At 39.5% G+C, this 21,401-nt stretch overlaps 1 protein-coding gene and 1 pseudogene across 3 annotated transcripts; one reads left to right on the top strand and one right to left on the bottom strand.

Annotated features, from left to right (window-relative positions):
• Positions 1–17,047: 17,047 nt before the first annotated feature.
• On the bottom strand, positions 17,048–21,141 carry LOC102592535 (fatty acid amide hydrolase-like). 3 transcript variants are annotated; one of them, XM_015307065.1, is made up of 8 exons: positions 20,883–21,141; positions 20,457–20,522; positions 19,417–19,463; positions 19,147–19,192; positions 18,053–19,056; positions 17,836–17,928; positions 17,500–17,568; positions 17,049–17,345 (listed from the first exon to the last, which is right to left on the bottom strand). In XM_015307065.1, exons 5-8 carry the CDS (start codon positions 18,220–18,222, stop codon positions 17,186–17,188), a joined length of 492 nt encoding a protein of 163 aa, XP_015162551.1. In that variant the 5' UTR covers positions 18,223–19,056; positions 19,147–19,192; positions 19,417–19,463; positions 20,457–20,522; positions 20,883–21,141; the 3' UTR covers positions 17,049–17,185. The 3 variants fall into 3 exon arrangements, 2 of the variants coding, with proteins under 2 accessions (XP_015162552.1, XP_015162551.1); XR_366996.2 differs by lacking the exon at positions 20,883–21,141 and having other exon boundaries at positions 17,048–17,345; positions 17,836–18,134; positions 18,976–19,056; positions 20,457–20,624; XM_015307066.1 differs by lacking the exons at positions 20,457–20,522; positions 20,883–21,141 and having other exon boundaries at positions 17,048–17,345; positions 18,053–18,134; positions 18,976–19,056; positions 19,417–19,504.
• LOC102592196 (RNA polymerase II subunit A C-terminal domain phosphatase SSU72 pseudogene) lies at positions 19,633–20,218 on the top strand (annotated as a pseudogene).
• Positions 21,142–21,401: the final 260 nt, after the last annotated feature.

Genomic DNA, 21,401 nt, shown 5'->3' with positions numbered 1-21,401 from the left:
AGGTGTGCTTGGGGTTATGCAGCAACCACCCGCCCCAGCTACACCAGCACCAGTACCGCATATCTGCCTACAGTGAGGGCACCTCAGGTCCAAATACCACCTGAGGGAGTATAACCCTTGGCAGCAGACTGACCTATGCCCCTCGAGGACCAAAAAATACTTGGTGTGTTTCTCAGGTTGACACCACCAAGGTTTTCTGGGGCTGCGGGTGAAGATTCCCACGAGTTTCTTACTACTTGCCAAGAGAGGCTTCGTACTTTGGGTCTAGTAAAGTCTAGTGGGGATGACTTCATCGCTTACCAGCTAGATGGGCCCGCTAGGTAATGGTGGCGCATGTTCATGCAGACCAGGCCAGTTGGATCTCTACCGGTGTCATGGGATGAGTTTTCTAAGGCCTTCTTGGATAAGTTTATCCCTCGTAGCATCAGAGACCGCCTCAGGGATCAGTTATGCAGGTTGGAGCACGACTCCATGTTAGTGGCAGAGTACGAGACGAGGTTCCACGAACATTCTCATCATACAGAGATGATATTACCTACAGATGAAAAGAGGGTTAGGTGCTTTGTCAGTGGGTTGAGATCACAGCTTCGGCTTGAGACCCAAACCTTTATTTTTGCAGGTCGGTCCTTTTTAGACGTGGTTGACCATGCTAGTACTATGGAGTATCTTCATCGTGAGTCCCAAGGGGGCAGCGAGAAGAGGGCTAGGCATGATGGCAACTACAATGACTCCCGCACTAGGTTTAGGGATTATCATGATAGGACCGGACGATGGTTTCGCCAGGGTCAGTCTAGCCGACCTACCGAGGCCTCTTTCAGGCATAAGATAGTGGTCAGAGTGAGGCCAGTTCTAGTCAGGGTCGTGAGGTGTTTCAGTAGGTTCTTCGGGTCATGGAGGTCATTCTTCTGTGAGTCACCCTCGGCTGTGTTACTATGAGTGTGGTGAGATGGGTCATTGGGCTAGGGACTACCCTCAGTATAGTCGGATTGATCCCGCTCCTCAAAAAACTGCCCTAGCTTTACCAGCACCTCTAGCTAAAGGCCGTGATCAGGGTCAGGACCGTAGAGGTGGTCATCAGGGTATACCGAGTGGAACCCGGGGAGGTAGGTCAGGTGGTTGATTTGATGGTCGAGGTAGAGGTGGACATAGCCATTTCTATGCAGCTCTAGCGAGGTGGAGGATGAGGCATTAGACGATGTGATCACATGTACGATTCTTTTATGCCAGCAACCCACCATGGCTTTATTTGATTCGAGCTCAAATTGTTTGTATGATTCTGTTTACTATGCCTCTCTCTTGAGTATGATTTCTGAGCCTCTGGTAGCGTCGTTGTGTGTGTCGACCCCCGTGGGTGAGTCTTTAGTGGCGGATCAGGTATTTTGATCATGCATATATACTATCCAGGGGCGTGACACCCGGGCTGACCCTATATTGCTTGAGATGGTTGATTTCGATGGGCATGGATTGGTTATCCCCTTGTCGAGCTATATTATATTGCTTATCTAAGACCGTTACCTTAGCCATTCCTGGCATTCCTCCAGTGGTGTGGCAAGGATTTCGTAGTAGCACACCAGTTGGGGTTATCTCTTTTATTCGAGCTAAGAGGCTAGTGGCTAGCGAATACTTATCTTATTTGGCCTATGTGCATGATGTGAGTAGGGAGGTCCCTTCGGTTGAGTCAATTCCTGTTGTTTGTGACTTTGTAGATGTGTTTCCTACCGACCTACCTCACCTACCCCAGAGCGTGATATTGATTTTCTGATTGAGCTTGAGCCGGGTACTCGGCCTATTTCTATTCCACCATATCAGATGGCTCATGTAGAGCTCAAGGAGCTCAGTGTTCAGCTTCAGGATCTGTTTGGTAAGGTATTTATCAGACCTAGTGTATCACCTTGGGGAGCTCCCATTCTTTTTGTAAAGAAGAAGGACGGTATGGTACGCATGTGCATTGACTATAGGCAGTTGAATAATGTGACAGTAAATAATTGATATCCTCTGCCTAAGATTGATGACTTGTTTGACCAGCTACAGGGAGCTTCAGTGTTCTCTAACATTGATTTGAGGTCCGGTTACCACCAGTTGAGGATTAGGGCAGCGGACATCCCTAAGACTACATTTAGGACCCGTTATGGCCATTATGAGTTCTTGGTGATGTCCGTTGGGTTGATTAATACCCCAACTGCCTTTATGGACTTGATGACGCGTGTGTTCAAGCCTTACCTTGATTCCTTTTTCATAGGCTTCATTGATGACATTATGATATACTCGCAGAGTAGGGGTGGTCATGAGCAGCATTTGAGAGTTGTGCTCCAGACTTTGAGAGATCAGCGGATTTATGCCAAGTTCTCAAAGTGCCAGTTTTGGTTAGACTATGTAGGTGTTCTTGGTGTACGTTGTATCCAAGAAGGGCATTATGGTAGATCCGGCGAACATTGAGGCTATTCGTGATTTCAGTTACTGAGATTCGGAGCTTCTTCGGACTAGCAGGCTACTGCAGACGGTTTGTAGAGGGTTTCTCTACCTTGGCAGTGCCTCTGACCAGGTTGACTCATGTTGATGTTCCCTTTGTTTGTTCAGAGGAGAGTGAGGCGAGCGTTTTGAGGCTCAATGAGTTATTGACCACCGCTCCTATATTGACTCTTCCAGTTGAAGACGAGGGCTTCACGATTTTTTATGATGCATCCAACATTGGTTTGGGTTGTGTATTGATGCAGCAGGGCCGGGTTATTTCTTATGCATCGAGCAACTTAAGATCCATGAGCGAACTACCCCACACATGACTTGGACTTGGTGGCGGTAGTTTTCGTACTTAAGATTTGGAGGCACTACTTGTATGCAATTCGATATGAGATATTTACTGATCATAGGAGTCTTTAGTACATCATGAACTAGAGGGACCTTAATTCGAGGTAGCGTCGTTGGATTGAGCTCCTGAAGGACTATGACCTCTCTATTCTCTATCATCTGGGCAAGGCGAATGTGGTAGCAGACGCCATGAGCCAAAAGGTGGTGAGTATGGGTATTCTAGCCTTCTTATCTGTTGGGGAGCGACCCTTGGCATTGGACATTCAGTTCTTAGCAAATAGCATGGTTCAGTTGGATATCTCAGATTCTAGATGCTTCTTGGCCTATATGGGAGTTCAGTCTTCTTTGCTTGATAAGATCCGTGGTTGTCAGTTTGAGGATGAGGCCTTGGTGGCCCATAGAGATCGAGTGTTAGCGAGTGATAGTGGTCAAGCTACCTTAGATCCTAATGGAGTGTTGAAATTCGACGGCCGCATCTATGTTCCGAGAGTTGGGGAATTGATACGGTTGATACTTTGCAAGGCCCATGAGTCTAGATACTTTATCTATTAGGGCATAGTGATGATGCATCGTGATTTAAGGTAGCATTAATGGTGGAGTGGGAGGAGGAGAGATATTGCTGACGTTGTTTCTCATTGCTTGTGCTGCCAGCAGGTAAGGGCCGAGCATTTAAGGTCTGGTGGTGAGTTTCAGAGATTACTCATTCCGGATTAGAAATGGGATCGCATTACTATAGATTTTGTGGCTGGCCTACCGCGGACTTATAGAGGTGTTAATAGCATTTGGGTCATCGTCGATCGATTGACCAAGTCAGCACATTTCCTTCCTATTTAGTTTTCATTTAGCGCTGAGAGGTTGGCTCGTATCTACATTCGGAAGGTGGTTCGAGTTCATGGGGTGCCCATTTCTATTATATCATATCAGGCTTCTCAGTTCAAGTCTAGTTTTTGGAGGACCTTTCAGGTTGAGTTGGGCACCCGGGTTAACCTTAGCACAACTTTCCACCAGTAGTCTGATGGTCAGTCGGAGCGTACTATTCAGATCCTTGAGAACATGCTGCGGGCTTGTGTTTTGGAGTTTGGTGGTCATTGGGACCATTTCTTGACTTTGGTGGAGTTTGCGTATAATAACAGCTACCATTCTAGCATTCAGATGGCCCCGTTCGAGGCCCTGTATGGTAGGTGTTGTCGATCTCCAGTGGGTTGGTTTGAGTCTACAGAGCCTAGGCCGCAGGTTACAGATTTGATTCAGGAAGCTTTGGACCAGGTAAGAGTGATTCAGGATAGACTCAGGACGACTTAGAGTAGGCACCAGAGTTATGCGGATCGGACGCGTCGACCTTTGAGATTCTTTGTTGATCATCGGGTATTCCTTCGTGTGTCACCTATGAAGGGTGTGATGAGGTTTGGGAGGCGGGGCAAGCTTAGCCCCAGGTACAATGGGCCTTTTGAGATACTCCAGACAGTTGGGGAAGTTGCTTATGAGTTGGCCCTACCTCCAACATTTTCAACCATCCACCCGATTATCCATATTTCGATGATGCACCGGTATGTTCCTGATGAGTACCATGTGCTCGAGTATGATGTAGTTGAGTTGGATGACCGTTTGACATTTGTAGAGGAGCCAGTTGCCATTCTAACCAGAGATGTGAGGATATTGCGCTCGAGAGCCATTCCTGCTGTTAAGGTCCGTTGGAGGCATTGTACAGACTAGGAGGCTACCTGGGAGACCGAGCAAGAGATGCGAGAGTAGTTTCCCGGCTTGTTTTAACCTTCAGGTACTTCTTGACCCTTACTTTAGTAGACAAAAGTCCTTTTTAGTAGTGGATATTGTAATGACCCTCCTGGTCATTTCTCTGTTTTGCCTTCTGTGTATCGTTTAGAGCATTCCTGAAGCGACCCCAAGTCATTTATAACTTGCTCGGACTGACAGTTCGGTCATTTGGTCGTTCGTTTGGTTATTCTGCGAGTTTTAGTGTTTTTGGAGCTTATAAACCTTGAACGATCATTTTTTTTATCAAAAGTTCAAGAAGATGACATCGGAATCCAATTTTGACGATTCCATCAGCTCTGGAAGGGTCATTTTAGGTTGGTAGCATGGTTGGCATGACTCCTGAGGTTTTCGGTGTGAGTCGGTGTGGTTAGGCGTTTTAACTTTAAGTTTAAGCCTAAGTTTGACTTTAGTCAACATTTTGAGTAAACGCGCTTGGATGAGAATTCCATCAGCGCGGTTAGCTCCAGAAGGTCGAGTTTGGTCAAGAATGACCCTTCTTTTGTGTCTCGAGGTTTCCGATATTTTTTCGAGCCCTTTTTTGGTTTTGGACTTAAAATGGCGGTTGGGTGTGGGAGCCACTTTTTGTCAAGATGACCTCGTACTGAAATTTTAACTGTGCTATTGAGTCCGGAATATCAAATTTGGTATGGTTGTATATCTCTATTGTGTGCACGAAGTTCCAAACGAGTTCGGAGCAGCCCATCGGAGTTTTTAAGATTTCGAAAAATATGCTGAAAATCTGATATATAATGCAGAAAATTAGCAGCATTTTCAAAACTTTAAAACCTCATAACTCTCTCATCTCTTAACCGAATTAGGCAATTCGAAGTGCGAGAGTTTTGTATTTTTGGTGGCTTCACTGTAGAATGTTCGGAAGTTGTCAGGTGCGCGTCGTTTGAGGTACTTTTGGTTATAAACCTGACTGTTATGCCTTTTTCGAGTTTTTGTTTTTGGCCTCCTTGTTTTGGTCATATCTCACTCATTTTAGGCCGGTTTTGGATGATCCAAAGTCCACGTATTGGGAAATATCGTGGCTACATCGTGGAGTGATCAAGGAGTGTTGGGCACCATTCGATTCTCATAAATTACGAGTTTAGACTGTTGCATGTTTTCTTTTAAGTTGATTAAAGTGTGGTTTTCTTGCATGTTGAGTTTTGCTGCGTTTTGAGCCCTGAATCTTGTTCCATTTTGGAACACAAGTTCGGGGTACTGTTTTAGGTCTCTTGGCGGAGTTAAATCCGGTCAATTCAGTGTGGGTCCCATGATTCCCATTTTAACTCCAAAATTGACCCGTCTCCGTTTGTTGTGATTTAGGTGTCTAAATGACCGTACTTACATTGTGATCCTATATTTGATAGAGTGACAACGTTGAAAGGTTGTTCGGGAAGAAAAAGCTCAGGCAAAGTGATTTGTAGCGCGCGCGGTCAGCCTTAAGGTAGGCTACGACTTCCTTTCTATTAGATTGAGCTTAATTTTGTAAAAACATGTCGATTTGAGTGAATTGGGAGTGGGTACCAGCTTCCTACTTTACTTTGATTAGATACCTTATGTTAGGATCGATTGGCCATATTTCGGGCGTAGTACCATGTTAAACGATTTGGTAGAGTTGTATGCTTATGTGCTAAATGTTATTGTATGCTTGTATGCTATGTGTTGTATGCTTTTTTCATCCTTAACCGTAAGCGTGATGTCCTTAGTATAGGTTAGACTAGCATTGCCTTAGACTTATGACCCATATGGGCTAGATACCCTTGACTTTCTGCCGACGTCGTTCGGATGACTTATCTTCTTGTAGACTCGAGTAGCAGACTTGAGTTTGATAGTTTTGAGAGTTAGATTAGGCGCTATCGCTGCTTGATGCACTTATGTATTTTCTCCCCCTAATTCTGCGGTTCCGACGGATTCTCGAAGGTTCGGTGCATCACTAGAGGTGTGGGATTGAGATAGTATAGGCTTGGAGCCTTTTCTGTGATTTCTAAGAGTGGACGGCGTTCCACGACGACTGTTGTTGGATTGGATCCTATTGGAGGTACCATCACCCTCGGGGTCGCTCTTTCTAGCTGAGCTAGGAGCGTATCACTGGCTGGGTAGACTTGGTGATTTCGACGATCTCCCCTGGGCCTCTCTTGCTAGCTAGGTTGGGAGTGTGGTGCTGGTTGGGTGTCCCCGAGTCGCTTTTTCTAGTTGGACTGGGAGTTGACTGCATGGTAGGATGACTCACGATATCTATCGCACCCCCGGGTCCCTCTTTCTAGCATTGCTGGGAGTGGACTGTATGGCTGGGTGCCCTCTGGGGTCACTCTTTCTAGCTGGGGTGGAAGTGCACTGCTGGTTGGGTGGAGTCTGATGGATTATCTTGGTTACTTTGGGCTAGGAGCCCGATTTTCTTCTTTCTTAATAGAGTTAGCTCTTTTGCGTAAATGTCGGGCTTATGGGGGTTCGTTCAGGTTTTATTTAAACTTGAGCACGAGTGTACCTTCTGGGCTTATGAGGGTCCAGTTAGGTTTAGTTTAGCTGTACTTAATTTATTTTTGGTATGCTTGTGTGCTTTCTTTTCATACTGGCTTTGACCTCTCTATGTCTAGATTCTATCATTTCTTATTATTTTTACCCTTTTTGCTCAGTCGGCCTTTGATGCCTACTGAGTACCTACTGTTTTGGTACTAATGCTACACTCTGCATCTATGTCGTGATGTAGGTCCCAGTACCAGTTACCAATGGTGATTAGTTCCAGCCTTCTTTTGCAGTTGTGACTCGGAGATAAGGCTGGGCACCGGAACGGGTTGTACCGGTACCATTCCGGTCCGTTCCGGTACCATTCCAGTTTGTTCCGGTCCGGTAGTATTCGGGACGGGATGGGATACATTGAACCGGTACACGGAACGGAACGGTACCATGATTTGGTACCGGTATACCGGTACCGGTTCATCCCGGTTCATTCCGGTTCCGGTCCGGTCCGGTACCGGTCCGATCCCGGTAAATCATTTCTAATTAAAATAAAAAATAATATTTTTGTCATTATTTACTTTTATTAGCATTTCTTTTTTGTTTATTTAATTTTTTTAAAATTACAAACTTAAGTTATTTAACTTACAAGTTATAAGTATAACTTAATAACTTATAAACTTCAAAAGATTCAAATCTTTAAAACTTATAACATAACTACATAAGCTCAAAAACTTTTTAAAAAGAACTTTAGTAAACTTAACTTACAAATTTATATACGTAAAAATTAAAAAAATATATCTTTAAAATAAACTTAAGTAAAATTATTATAAATATAATACGTAAAAATTAAAAAAAAAAATCTTTAAAATAAACTTAAGTAAAATTATTATAAATTTTAAAACTTAAATACTATAAACTAATATAACTTAGAAAAATAAAAAACATTCGTATTTTCGTAATTCAAAATAACTACAAAAAAAATAATTATTTTTTGAAATAGCTATATGTGCCGTCCCGTTTATCCCATCCCGTTCCGTTCCGGTCCATTCCGGTCCATCCCGATTCTATCCCGGTATATAGTGGGACGGGACGGAACCGAGCCTCCATCCCGGTAGTTCCGGTCCGGTTCATCCCGGTACCGGTCAACAACCCGGTCAAACTGTCCCGTTCCGGTCCGGTTCCGGTTCGTTCCGGTCCAGTGGTCCCATTCCGGTCCGGTGCCCAGCCTTACTCGGAGACGAGGGTGAGCACTTGGCATTTAAGTCCAATTGAAGTGAAGTCGTTTTGGGTAAGTTTGGGGTCACTATATACATTATTTTAAGTCAAAATACACCCATTCAACCCATTATTTCCAAAACCCCCAAATTAAATCCCAAAAATTCATTTTTTCTTAAAATTTCTCTCTCTAGAACTCAAGGAAGAAGAAGAGGAAAGTTGAAGCTAGGGCTTGAAGAAACAATACTTGTTCACTCAAAATATTTGGAGAATCGTAACTGAGGTATGGTAGTTCTTCATCCATGGAGCCCCTTCAAATCCCCTAATTTCAAAGCTAGAAATCTCCAAAGTTAGGGTTTGACTTCAATCTCATGGATTCCTTTCAAATTCATTTTTAGTGATTGATTTATCTTTTATTAGGATATATTGATGATTTTATATAATCTTATGTTGAATTCCCAAAGAACCCATGAATTCCCCTATTTTCCCCAATTTGGATCTCAAAGTGTGGGTAATGATTGATGCTAGTAGAATATGATAGAATTATGCATGTAGTAATTGAACTACTTGAATTATGTTATCATCCATGACTAATGTAGTAATTATAGATGTGTTGATTGAATGTGATCTTTGATCCTTGAAGGGTAATCTATGATGATATTGTTGTGTTGATTGAAAGGCTATTCTCATTAACACATAATGAACATAATGTGGAAGTTTTCTCACATGATAATGATTCTAAGGTTGAAGGGCTATTCTCACCTATTGAATCTATGAGCTATCTTATGAACTATGTTGAATTGAGTGTCAAGGCACTCTTCCATGAATATGAACTTAAGTCAAGACTTAATATGTACTCCATGGGAATTATGCTTAGCACCGAGTGGATATTGACTATGAGATGGAAACCTTTCTGTGAGAAAGGTCGGGTTTTTAGAAGCAATATCTTTAGATGGGAACCTTTTCGTGAGAAAGGCTGGGTTTCTACCCATAAACTATGTGGCCCCATAGTTCTTTACCTAGTGGATCCACCTAAAAGCTATTATGATGCTGGTCCTACCTTAGGCAAGTAGGACAACCTTTTTCAGTGTGGGTAACACTGGATTCCATGTTAAGCTCACATGGTCTATGTTGGTTAAGACTTATTCCCACTATGAACAAGAAGATGAATTATGAAGTATGGTTACTCAAGAAGCTTTACTTAGCATGGGTAGGATTATGAGATCTTATTCATGTTTTGCACAAGTAGACTTTGAGGGTACTTATGGTATGTTTCTCATATGGTATAAAGATCTATAGAATGAACATGATTATGACTTATGCATTTCCTTTTTCCTTCAAGATGATGCTTTAACTTAATAAATTGTATGCATTCAACTAAAATGTCCCTTTTTGCATGTTTTCAAGGTTTTTATGTCATGGTTATCATACTTAGTGCATTTTTGTACTAACCCATATTTTCCTACATTTTTCCCAAGTGTAGGGTCTGGTTCTTAAGTCAGTCATCATTCTGTTCGAGCTAGGATTTGACTATTCTCCTTGCTTCTGGTGAGTCCTCATGATTCGAGGATGGGAGATTCACTTTGAGTTTAATTTTTAGTATTTCATTTTCAAACTATTTTGTATGGTCTGTGTCCCTTTTCATTTGGACTATTGTAATAGAGGCTAACTGAGACAAGTCTAGACTTCTGCTTTGCTTTTATGAAATCTTCTTAAGACTTGAAATGCAGTTTTACTCTATTTGTTCTACTGCTTTATGTTAAGATATGCTAAGAGGCTTACATGGTGCCTTTAAGGGTATTATATTCCTTGTTACATTTAGAGGGTAAGTTTGTCACGACCCAAGGGTACCCCCTAGAGGTAATAAGGCACATAATACCCTTAAAGGCACCATGTAAGGCACTTAGCATATCATAACATAAAGCATTAGAAAAAATAGAGTGAAAACACATTACAAGTCTTAAGAAGATTTCATAAAAGAAAAACGGAAGTGTACATGGTGCCTTTAGGGGTATTATATGCCTTGTTACGTCAAGGGGATACCCTTGGGTCGTGACAAACTTGGTAATCAGAGCACAAGGTTTAGAATTATTCTAGGATGATGTCTCATAAGCCACGTCTAGTAGTTTCTTGTTCATGAGTGTGAAGAGCGCCACATTTATGAATAAGAGGCTATAAGATGTTAGAAAATTTCACTTCTTTCATTACTCTTAAGTCTTGCCTTAGAGTTTAACTCTATAAAAGTCCCTCTCCTAATACTTCTTTTGTGTCTTCATGATATGAATACACGAAGGGCTAATGCTAGAGGAATGGAGGGTGGATATGTGAATGAGGAAGTTCTTAAAGGTAATCAAGCTCCTCAAGTTGACCAAGCTCTGGTTGATCCCGTGGTTGAGAATGTGACCCAGACAGAGTTTAGATCTACTATCCAAATGTTGACCCAAGCCATGATGGCTCATGCTCAAGCTGTGATAACTCAAGCCCAAGCCATGACGGCCCAGGCCAATAGAGATGTTGGGCCTCATGTGAACCATAATATGAATTCCGCGGCTTTAAGATTAAGGGATTTTGCAAGAATGAACCCTCCCGTGTTTCTTGGTTCCAAAGTGGAAGAGGATCTTCAAGAATTTGTGGAAGAGGTTTATAAAATAATTGATGCCATGGGGGTGACTTGGATAGAGAAAGCGGAGTTAGACGCTTACCAATTGAAGAGTGTGGCTCAAGTATCGTATACTCAATGGAAGAACAATAGGCCGGTAGGAACGGATCCAATATAGTGGAAAGTGTTTAATTCGGTGTTCCTTGATAGGTTCTTTCCCCGAGAGATAAGGGAAACTAAGGTGGAAGAATTCATTAACCTTCGTCAAGGAGGTATGAGTGTTCAAGAATATTCTCTAAAGTTTACTCAATTGTCCAACTATGCGTCAACTATGGTGGAGGATTCAAGGGATATGATGAGTAGGTGTTTGACGGGTGTGTACAAATTGGTAAGAAAATAATGTTGTACGACAATGCTCCTTCATGATATGGATATCTCACGTCTTAAGATGTATGCACAAAAAATGGAGGATGAGAAACTCCAAGACAAGAATAGGGAGGTTAAAAGAGCTAGAACCGGTGATGGGAATTTCTCCAATGCTAAGCCCAATGGGCAAGGTTAACCAAGGTTCAAGCAAAGGTTCTCCAACCAAGGTTTCTCAAATGCTTATCCAAGGGTCAACAAGGATAGGGTGCCTAACCCTAAACCTCAAGGAGGTAATAGTGGTGGTTCTTATGTGAATAGGCCTAATTGTGCAAAATCTTGGAAGAGTCATGATGGTAAGTACTTAGCCGGCACAGATGTATGTTTTGGGTGTGGTAAGTCTTGTCATCATTTGAGAAATTTGCCTACACTTACGGCTAAAGGGAAGGAAGGCAAGAAATCTCCTCCAAGCGGCTCAAACTCCAATGCTCAAAAGCAAAACCGATTTTATGCTCTTTGATCCCGGGATGACCAAGAGAGCTCCCCGAATGTGTTGACCGGTATGTTTAAATTATTTTCAATTGATGTATATGCCTTGTTAGATCCCAGTGCTACTTTTTCCTTTGTGACACCTTTAGTGGCCATGAAGTTTGAAATACTCCCCGACGTGTTATTAGAGCATTTTTCGGTTTCTTTCCCGGTTGGTGATTCCGTGGTGGCTAGGAAAGTTTATAGAAGTTGTCCCATTTCCTTGTCTCATAGGGTTACTTTGGTGGATTTGGTGGAGTTATATATGTTGGATTTTGATGTGATTTTGGGTATATATTGGTTGCATGCATGTTATGCCTCTATCTATTGTAGGACTCAGGTGGTTAAATTCCAATTTCCAAATGAACCTATTTTAGAGTGGAAAGGAGTGAATTCTATCCCTAGAGGTCAATTTGTTTCTTGCCTTAAAGCTAGGAAAATGATCTCCAAAGGGTGCATTTACCATCTTGTTAGGGTTAATGATGTGGAGTCCGAAACCCCTTCTCTACAGTCGGTTCCGATAGTGAATGAGTTCCAGGAAGTTTTCCCCAATGATTTGCCCGGTATTCCTCTCGAGAAGCAAATAGATTTTGGTGTTGATATTTTACTGGACACGCAACCTATCTCCATTCCTCCATATAGAATGGCTCCGACGAAAAAAGAGTTGAAATAGAAACTAAGGGATTCATTAGATAAGTGCTTCATTCGACCGAGTATCTTTCCATGGGGGTGCTCCAGTGTTGTTTTTTAGAAAGAAGGATGGGTCTCTTACAATGTGCATCGATTATCGTCAATTGAATAAAGTGACCATTAAGAATAAATATCCCCTTCCGAGAATTGATGACTTATTTGATCAACTTCAAAGGGCTAGATATTTCTCAAAACTAGACCTTCGTTCGGGTTATCATCAATTAAGGGTGAGAGGGGTTTATATTCCCAACATGGCCTTTAGGACCTAGTATGGTCACTATGAATTTGTGGTTATGTCATTTGGGTTAACAAATGCTCCGGCGGCATTTATGGATTTGATGAATAGGGTGTTTAGACAATACCTTGATATGTTTGTGATTATGTTTATCGATGTTATTTTGATTTATTTGAGGAGTGAAAATGAACATATGGACCATTTGAGAATTGTGTTGCAAGTTCTTAAAGACCAACAACTTTTTGCAAAGTTTAGCAAGTGTGAATTTTGGTTAAGGCCCGTATCTTTCTTTGGTCATATTGTGTCAAACAAGGGTATTGAGGTAGATCCTAAGAAGACAGATGTGGTCAAGAGTTGGCTTAGACCTCTAACTCCTTCCGATATTATAAGTTTTTTGAGTTTGGCCGGTTACTATAGGAGGTTTGTTGAGGGATTTTCCTCCATTGCTTCTCCATTGACAGCTTTGACCCAAAAGAAGCCTAAGTTTGAGTGGTCGGAGGCTTGTGAGAAAAACTTCCAAGAGTTGAAAGATAGACTTACTTCCACTCCGGTGTTGACCTTACCGGAGGGTACGAATGGTTTTGTTGTATATTGTGACGCCTCTAGAGTTGGGTTGGGATGTGTGCTCATGCAAAATGGTATGGTGATTGCCTATTATTCAAGGATACTCAAAGTACATGAGAAGAATTATTCGACCCATGATCTTGTATTAGCGGCGATAGTATTTGCCTTGAAAATATAGAGACATTACTTGTATGGGGTCCATGTGGATGTTTTCATCAATCACAAGAGTCTTCAATATGTGTAGTCAAAAAGATTTGAATCTCCGACAAAGAAGGTGGTTAGAACTTTTGAAGTATTATGACATGAGTGTCCTTTACCACCCCAACAAAGCTAATGTTGTAGCGGATGCACTTAGTAGATTGTACATTTGTAGTGTGGCTCATGTAGAGGATGAAAAGAAAGAATTGGTTTGTGAGGTGCATAGATTGGCACGACTAGGTGTCCACCAAGGGTGGTGTCATGCTCATATGGGTCCAAATCGTCCTTTGTGATGGATGTGAAGGCTAAGCAAAGGCTTGATCCTATATTGGTTGAGTTGAAAGAGTCGGTACTCAAGAAGTCCGTTGAGGCCTTCTCCACTACAACATTTTAGGCCTACGGCCACTCCAGTAAAGTGTAGTCTAAACTAGCAAAAAGTGTGGCCTTTGATAAAAGGATACACTTTTGGACTTTCAGTAACGCTTTTTAGGTGGTGGCCTAAAGAAGCGTAACCTTTGACATTAGGCCATACTTTTGAAATGTAGCCATAGCATCTACACTTAAAAAGCATGGCCAATGAGGTATAAAGGGCACACTTTGTAATAATTCATTAGCAACACCTTTGTTTGATTATACTACACTTAAACGCGTGGCCTTTGTTTTGTTATTGGTCACACTTAAAAAGTGTTGCCTTTAATATGTCATCTACAACAACACTTATAAAGTGTAACTTTTCTTATGTACAACATAAAATTTGTAATCAGTAAGCTGCACATTGGACGTCCCTATAGCATCACTTTTGAAGTGTGGCAATGTTGTGTAGAATTTTTGTAGCCACAATTTTTCATTTTTAAGAATATAATTTTTATTTGCATATATTCAATAATCACATAATTAAATATATAAGTGATCTAAAGCACAAAATTAGCTAATAAATAATCAAAGCTATATATTTCAAATAAACTTCGAGAAACATGTCTTGTACAACCAATACTTAGAAAGCGATTGCTTAAAGATGTCTACTATCAATAAATTCCACAAAACCAAATGCATTCAAAAAAATATGACAATAGTACAAAAACTTTTCATCATTCACTACAATAGATCGAGTTTACTTCTGGCCACTATTCAAATTCAATTACCGACATTTTCTTGCACATTCAAAATAAAATTATAAGTTAGTGAAAATAAATCATGTATTTGTTATGCTCAATACTAGTCATTTTTAACAATACTTCCCAGCCCCTTCCCAATGTAGTGGTACTGTTATGAAAAAACACGACTCTTAGTTGCTATTAAAACATATATTTCATATGCTAATAACATGTCACAGTAAGTAACTACAACAAAATCCATTTTTCCAATCAACTGTTGTTACAAAAACTATAAAATCCAAGTTCTACATGTATTCCAAGACTCTTTCGGCAATAAATCTGGGAGAAAAGAACAAAATACTTAAATGATCACTCACAAACATTACCTATTGCAAAAAAAAATTCCTTTACAGGAGGATATAAATATCATTCCATGGGAAGCACCAAGTGTCTTTTGAGAGCACAAAGAAGATGTACAACCAAAGATCACAATAATTTTTATGCCAACAATATGAACATAACAAAAAAGCTCATAATACAACAAACTGTAACTTCTTTTCCTTCAAAGACGTCTCTCCCATCAGTAAGATAAAAAAAAACTAAATGCAGTCTACTGGTGCATCTTCACTTTAAATATTTGAGGAAAAAAATTATAATATAACTCCAAATATTGCAGGGTTGAGCATTGATGACCAAAATGATGTCGGTCATTTCATAACGCAAATCTGACTGTACAGGTCAAAATGTAAAACCTCATGTGGGCATTTCTTAAACTTTCTTTTATGTCTTTTGGTGTTGGCTATAATGTCTAGTTCATTTTATTATAATATAAGCACAAATGAGATACATAACATGCACATCTGGACATTTCATCAATATTTTTTCATCTACTATCTAGCATACATTATCACCACGTTAATCCATACTAAAATTGGAAGGAGAGCATGGTTAACTTACATCCTTATGATCCACTGTAGAAGACTGTGGCATCTAAAAAGATGAGCAAGAGATGACACGAATATACAATCAATATAGTTGCATAACAGTATTTAATAACATATGACATTAGAAATTGTCAATAGGTGATACTATGCTATCTAAATGTGGTAAGTGAACACTCACCTTGTTTGGTTGTGTACTACAAAATGTTAATCGGACATGCTGAAAATCAGTTTGTTTGGTCATATCAAATTTAACAGGTCATTGTCATTCGCACAAGTCTCCAATTTAAAAGGATGATTTTTAAAATCAAACAGAGAAACACCAACACCATTGAATGTCTTATTTTATGGAGTAACACTTGCACTAGAGTTCCTGCAAAATCTAACTCTACTCTTTGTGCATAAGTTGTGCAGTAATAGACTCGACTTTTACTCGTAGGGCCCTAACATTCTTTAGAAAATCAATAAAATATATCAGGTTAAAATGACCTGATACTAATTATATTTTGTTAATCTAAGATATATCTGATCTCATCAATTCTGAACACTTCAACCTCCTCTAAAGAGCTAACTCACTTCCCCTAGCTTTTTTTTGCATGATCATCTTCTCCTTAGGTTATCAAGTAGCAGTGGGGGATACATTTGATATTATCCCCTTTGTTTCACGATGATCATTAGGTATAATCTCCTATAACTACACCACCAAGACCGGGTAACAAAACAGTGGTCTGAGCAGCAGATTCCATAGCCGTAGTTCTTCCTCAGAAATGGCAGGAGTTAGAGGACATTTTTTGTTCTAGATAGACATAATTCCTACTTTTCACAAGCACAGACTACTCAGAAAAAACATGACTCACTTACATGAGGATAATGATCATAGATAGTACACTTGATCAGTAACCTTTTGATGTAAAATGGATTATCAACTTTCCCAAACATATAGATATCTTGTTTTCTACATTAATTCAAATACCTGATTGTCTATCCTCAACTATTGTAACTGTTGCAGACAGTAAAGTACATAGAAACAATCCAACAAGCATTTCTACATGGTAGAATCAAAAATTGATTTCCAAAAAAAATGGCTCTCATCAATTTACCTAATATCACAAATAAAGCTAACCAGTTTAATTTATTCTCGAAAGCGAAATAGTTTGCATCTCTATTCTTTGTCAAGTCTCGGAGTACATGCACTTTGAAACATACTTGGCTTTGAATTGTCGAGAAATTAAGGAATAAATAACTTTATCAGCGGTAGAAACACTTGCATGTATGAGTACATTACAGCATTATAATAAATCTAATCGAGAACACCAATAAACAATAATTTGAAGGTAGAAGGTGATTGAATTGAGGGAAAGATGATGACATTAAAACCTTACAGATAGAGAGCAAATTGGATATGGTAGTGAATTTAGTCTGTCTCAAGAAAGAAGGCAATCAGAACCAAAAAACCTCAGAAAATCACGCAGCAACATGTAAACTAACATATGTAGATGATCACGACCAAAATAATATACACATGGGTGAGAAAACAAAAATTCAACAAAAAGGTCTCTATGAAACTAATCATGAGCACGTTATGAAAAAGAGTAATGACTTAGTTATATAAGAACCGGTTGACAATCACAAAGCCAATACACAAGCAATATCTCTGCTATAAACTGCAAAAGATTTCCTGAAATATAGAATACATGAATACAAATAGTAGAGAAACAACCTTTGTACAGTTTCAATTAACTCCATAGTTAATGATATCTGGTAAGAGGTGACTAAGGGAAAAACTGGAAACTTGCAAATCAGTCTCCCTAACTTTAATAGCACTTGGTGGAATTCTGGGTGGTGTCATGCTAATAAAGAAGGAAGTATAAGAAATGGTGATAGGAATATTCCTGCCAATGCACACAAGTTCAGGATGTCAAAAATCTAACTTTGACATGTATTAGCTAACTAATCTACCGTCTACACATTCTGTACTAGCCTTTTAATATGTTCAATAACTGGAATAGAGTAGCGTTGGTGAAGGTATGGAAGTCCTTGACATACCTAGTTGTAGGTGTCACAATGATATCCACCATCTCAAAAATCTCCATATGGAAATACATTAACCTCCGCCTGCAAGAACCCAGAGAACATTGTTGATAGGTTCCAAAGTTATCAACTTAAAAGTTTTGACAACTAATTAAGTATAAAAGTAAACCTAAGGTAAAATACAACTATCCAATATTTTCAGTCATTTCAGATGCCACCATATTTCTAGATCAATAAATCAGTTCTCAAATGACAACAATAACATCAGACCAGTTCTTAGATGGAGTCTGAAAGAAATTCATGATTAGGTTAGATTGCTTTAGTGTAGGTAGCTTCAGAAACATGTCTCACCTAAGCCGCTGAGTAGCAACATAGTCTGCTGCAATAAATGAATGAAAAAATGCCAAATTTGTACGAGTATCATATGTCAATATTACTCCTTTCCTGGTGACAAGAAAAGAAGAAGAAAACAGATAACAAGGATGATTTGAAGTTGCTTCCAATAAGACGTTGAGATCTAGTAAGAAGACATGTGATGTACTAGAATATTCAAAGAGAAATTGTGTACCCGCCACCACAGTCTGGATTCAGTGTGCACAATGATTCAGGCCCAATAGAAACAATATGCGCAATGCGCATCTCATGCAACTCTGGTATTACAATCTCTACAGTCGTCAACCACGAGATGAAGAAAAATCTTGAACATACTAACAATCTTGTAGAGGGATAGATACTCATAATATTGACGCTAATTGTTCCAACAATTCTAAACCAAAGCTAGAAGATACACTAGCCAAAGTCCAAGATAAAGTAATGGAGAATGTAATAATAGAAATAGACATACTTTGCATCCATGCTTTTCTCATAGTCGACTGAGAACATTCTCACACTTGTCAAATATATCAGTTGAGAAGACATCATTAAACTACTACAAGAGTAAGTTGCTATGAGATTATCAAATAAATAATGGTTATAACCAAAAAATAAAAATTCAATGCACAACAATGTAGTCACATCTGCATATTTTCCGAGGCGCAGTGATTCTAGAGATCGCGAGCTCTCTTGTGAAGGGAAATTAGGTAAATAAGGGAGGGAGTGAAAGAAATAGAGACAAATGATTAAATTACAGAAACAGAACTTCTAATCCATAATGATGTCCAAAATTAATAAGTTAAAGCTAGGACATGAAGTTCCTTAAGCAATTTATACACAGACTAAGAGAACCAAATGCAAACATTAAGACATGCAGTTCCTTAGGCAACTTATACACATGAAGTTACTAAGAAACATATTAGTGAAAGCTACAATTCTACATCAACATTTCAAAAACATAATGCAAAATGAAGACTTGTATCCAAAGTAGAAAACAATGTTTGCAGCCACCATTGTAAGGAAGAAGGAAAAGATGCACGATCTTTGCAAGGTGAGGCACGAGGTAGAAGGACTATAGTTCCCATAAGGAAAGCTCATTAAATCAGGGCCTGTTTATACCTTCACGTCTCTATGTAGAACACGGTTGGAGTGCAGATAATCTACCGCCAATAATAGCTGAGTCAGCCATTTGCAGAGTTTCTGCAGAGGAAAAAGTTGGTGAACACATAAACTTTAAGTGAATCACTCTAGTATGAGAACCCATTATGATGGAAGTTGTATCTAAACTACCTCTTCTGGGAAGAGAGCTCCCCTAGACGTCCTTATGATCTTTGCCCTGATCACCCAAAAAAACAAAAAGTCATTATCTTCATATTACACCATAAAACATTCCCATTATCTTATTGCTTTCAACCTCATAATTTAGGAAAAGATTCTTCATATAAAAGAATCATAGGGTAGTTCAGTCTACAAATATATTTTGACCATCTTTTGGGAGAAACGTAAAATTCATATGTCAATAAGTATAAAAATGCTAGCAAGGCTAGGATAACCACTCACATATCTCCACCTTCACAATAGTTGGTAAAGATGCATATCCAGTTCCCCTGAAAGAAAAACAAAGTCAATCCTATTTTAAGGTAGCTCGATATAGAATATTTCTCAAGTCAAGGATAATCATTTCAGTTCCAACCGGACGCCGGCGCAAATTTCAGAAGGTGTAGCTATCGACGAATTCATTTCATCTGGAATACAAGAGTAGAACTACCAGAAATAGTTATGAAGCTCCGGTATACAATGGTGTGCTCGTCTAACCAGAATTAGAGCATGGAGTCATATTGTCTACTGAAAAGGCAGGGCTTGATGTGGCCTCATATGGCACTGGGCAACATGTGAAGCTTCTTGGTCCTTCTATTAGGGAACCGAATGTTTACGACTTCGGCACTCCTTATAAGCAGATGTTCGATAACCTCTGTCGCAAAGACGTTAAACTGTACAGCCGAAATGGAATACTGCCTATGCTGAAAAGGAACTTGGGTGTAAAGCTTGCACCTCAACGTTGGCAGGATAATGCAGCTGATGGTCCCTTTGATGTTGTAATTACATTTGAAGAAAAACATTTTGATTTGGTGCTTGAAGATCTTCATATCGAAACCGTGTTCTCTTGAAGCCGGTTCTTGTTAGCAATTTAGATATTAAAGATAACCATGAGGAGGCAGCAATTAGATGTCATCTTGCTTTGATTTTGTGTCAAGAACTTGAAGCGACTGAAAATTGGGAGGACACAATTGATGATATTATCAATAATTTTGAGAAATAGCACAGACGGAAGCTCCTGTACAGTATCTCCTTCTAATGAAAGGATGGCAATCTTAAGAGTGTTAATGGAACTATCAGTTTGTTCTGTGTCCAATTTGTCTGCTGGTATGCTGGGAACACATTGCCTTTTTATGTATAACCTTCCCAGTTATGGCAAGTGACAAAAAGATTGCTTCAAAAGCCTTTGTTGGCTCGGATTATTTTTGCAGTGCTCATGCTTCTCTGTTCTCATAAAAAAAATCAATTCCAAAGCCTGTTCTAGAAACTAATTAACATAATACCTTCTTGACCCAATCATCCTTGTACCCCACGATATATGGATGTCTTAACTTAGCTATCAGATCCATCTGCCATAGAATAATACATACACAGATATCATCAGATATCAATTAGCTTAACATTATGCAGACCTATCTACTCAACATAATATCATTCCAAGCTAAAGTGAAATTTACTCTATAACCTGCAGACACAAGGTTCTAAAACAACACAATGGCTTGCACGACGATTGTGCTTCGCTTTCAAAACCTAATGACTTTCTAGAGTGAAATTAATATGATTCGATTAACAAGACCCTATAGCTATTCAACTTAATTTCCAACTGATGATGCTAAAATACGAGCTAGACTCCCAAAATCGTACAAAAAACACAAGAATATCAAAGCCCTAAAGATAAAATTTAGACTTTCAAAGATAGAATTTCTAACCTGACAAAACCCTATTCCAACAAAATCGTGTTCTTCAGTGAGAAGCTCTTCAACTCTTCAGTGAGAAATCTGTGAGAAATTGTGTTCTTCAGCGAGAAATCCGAGAGAAAATCGTGACAGAGAAACTTAGCTTCTGTTCATCTGTGACAGAGAGACTTAGCTTCATCTCTTGATCAGTTCTCCAGACATACCTTCAGCTCTTCAGTTCATCAAAGAAAAGCATGTTCTTCGGTTCATTAGAGAAAAACATGTTTTTCTGATTTGGGGAAAACAAAGTTTTAATGTTTTATGAATTATTATTTTTTCCCAATAAAAATGGGAGGGAGAGTTAAAAATGTTGGAGGGAATATAATATTTTAGTGAAAATTTTAAGGCCACACTTGTAGTGTGTTGTTTTTACAATTATAAAAATAGGACACTTTAAAAGTGTGGCCATATATGTAAATAGTTGTTGCCAATTATATCATATTGTAACAACCCTTATAAAGTGTAGTTTATACCATTAAAGAGTACACTTTG

The sequence above is a fragment of the Solanum tuberosum genome, unplaced genomic scaffold, assembly GCF_000226075.1.
Source record: "Solanum tuberosum cultivar DM 1-3 516 R44 unplaced genomic scaffold, SolTub_3.0 scf00049, whole genome shotgun sequence".
Taxonomy (NCBI): domain Eukaryota; kingdom Viridiplantae; phylum Streptophyta; class Magnoliopsida; order Solanales; family Solanaceae; genus Solanum; species Solanum tuberosum.
This window is presented reverse-complemented; position numbering and strand designations above follow the sequence as displayed.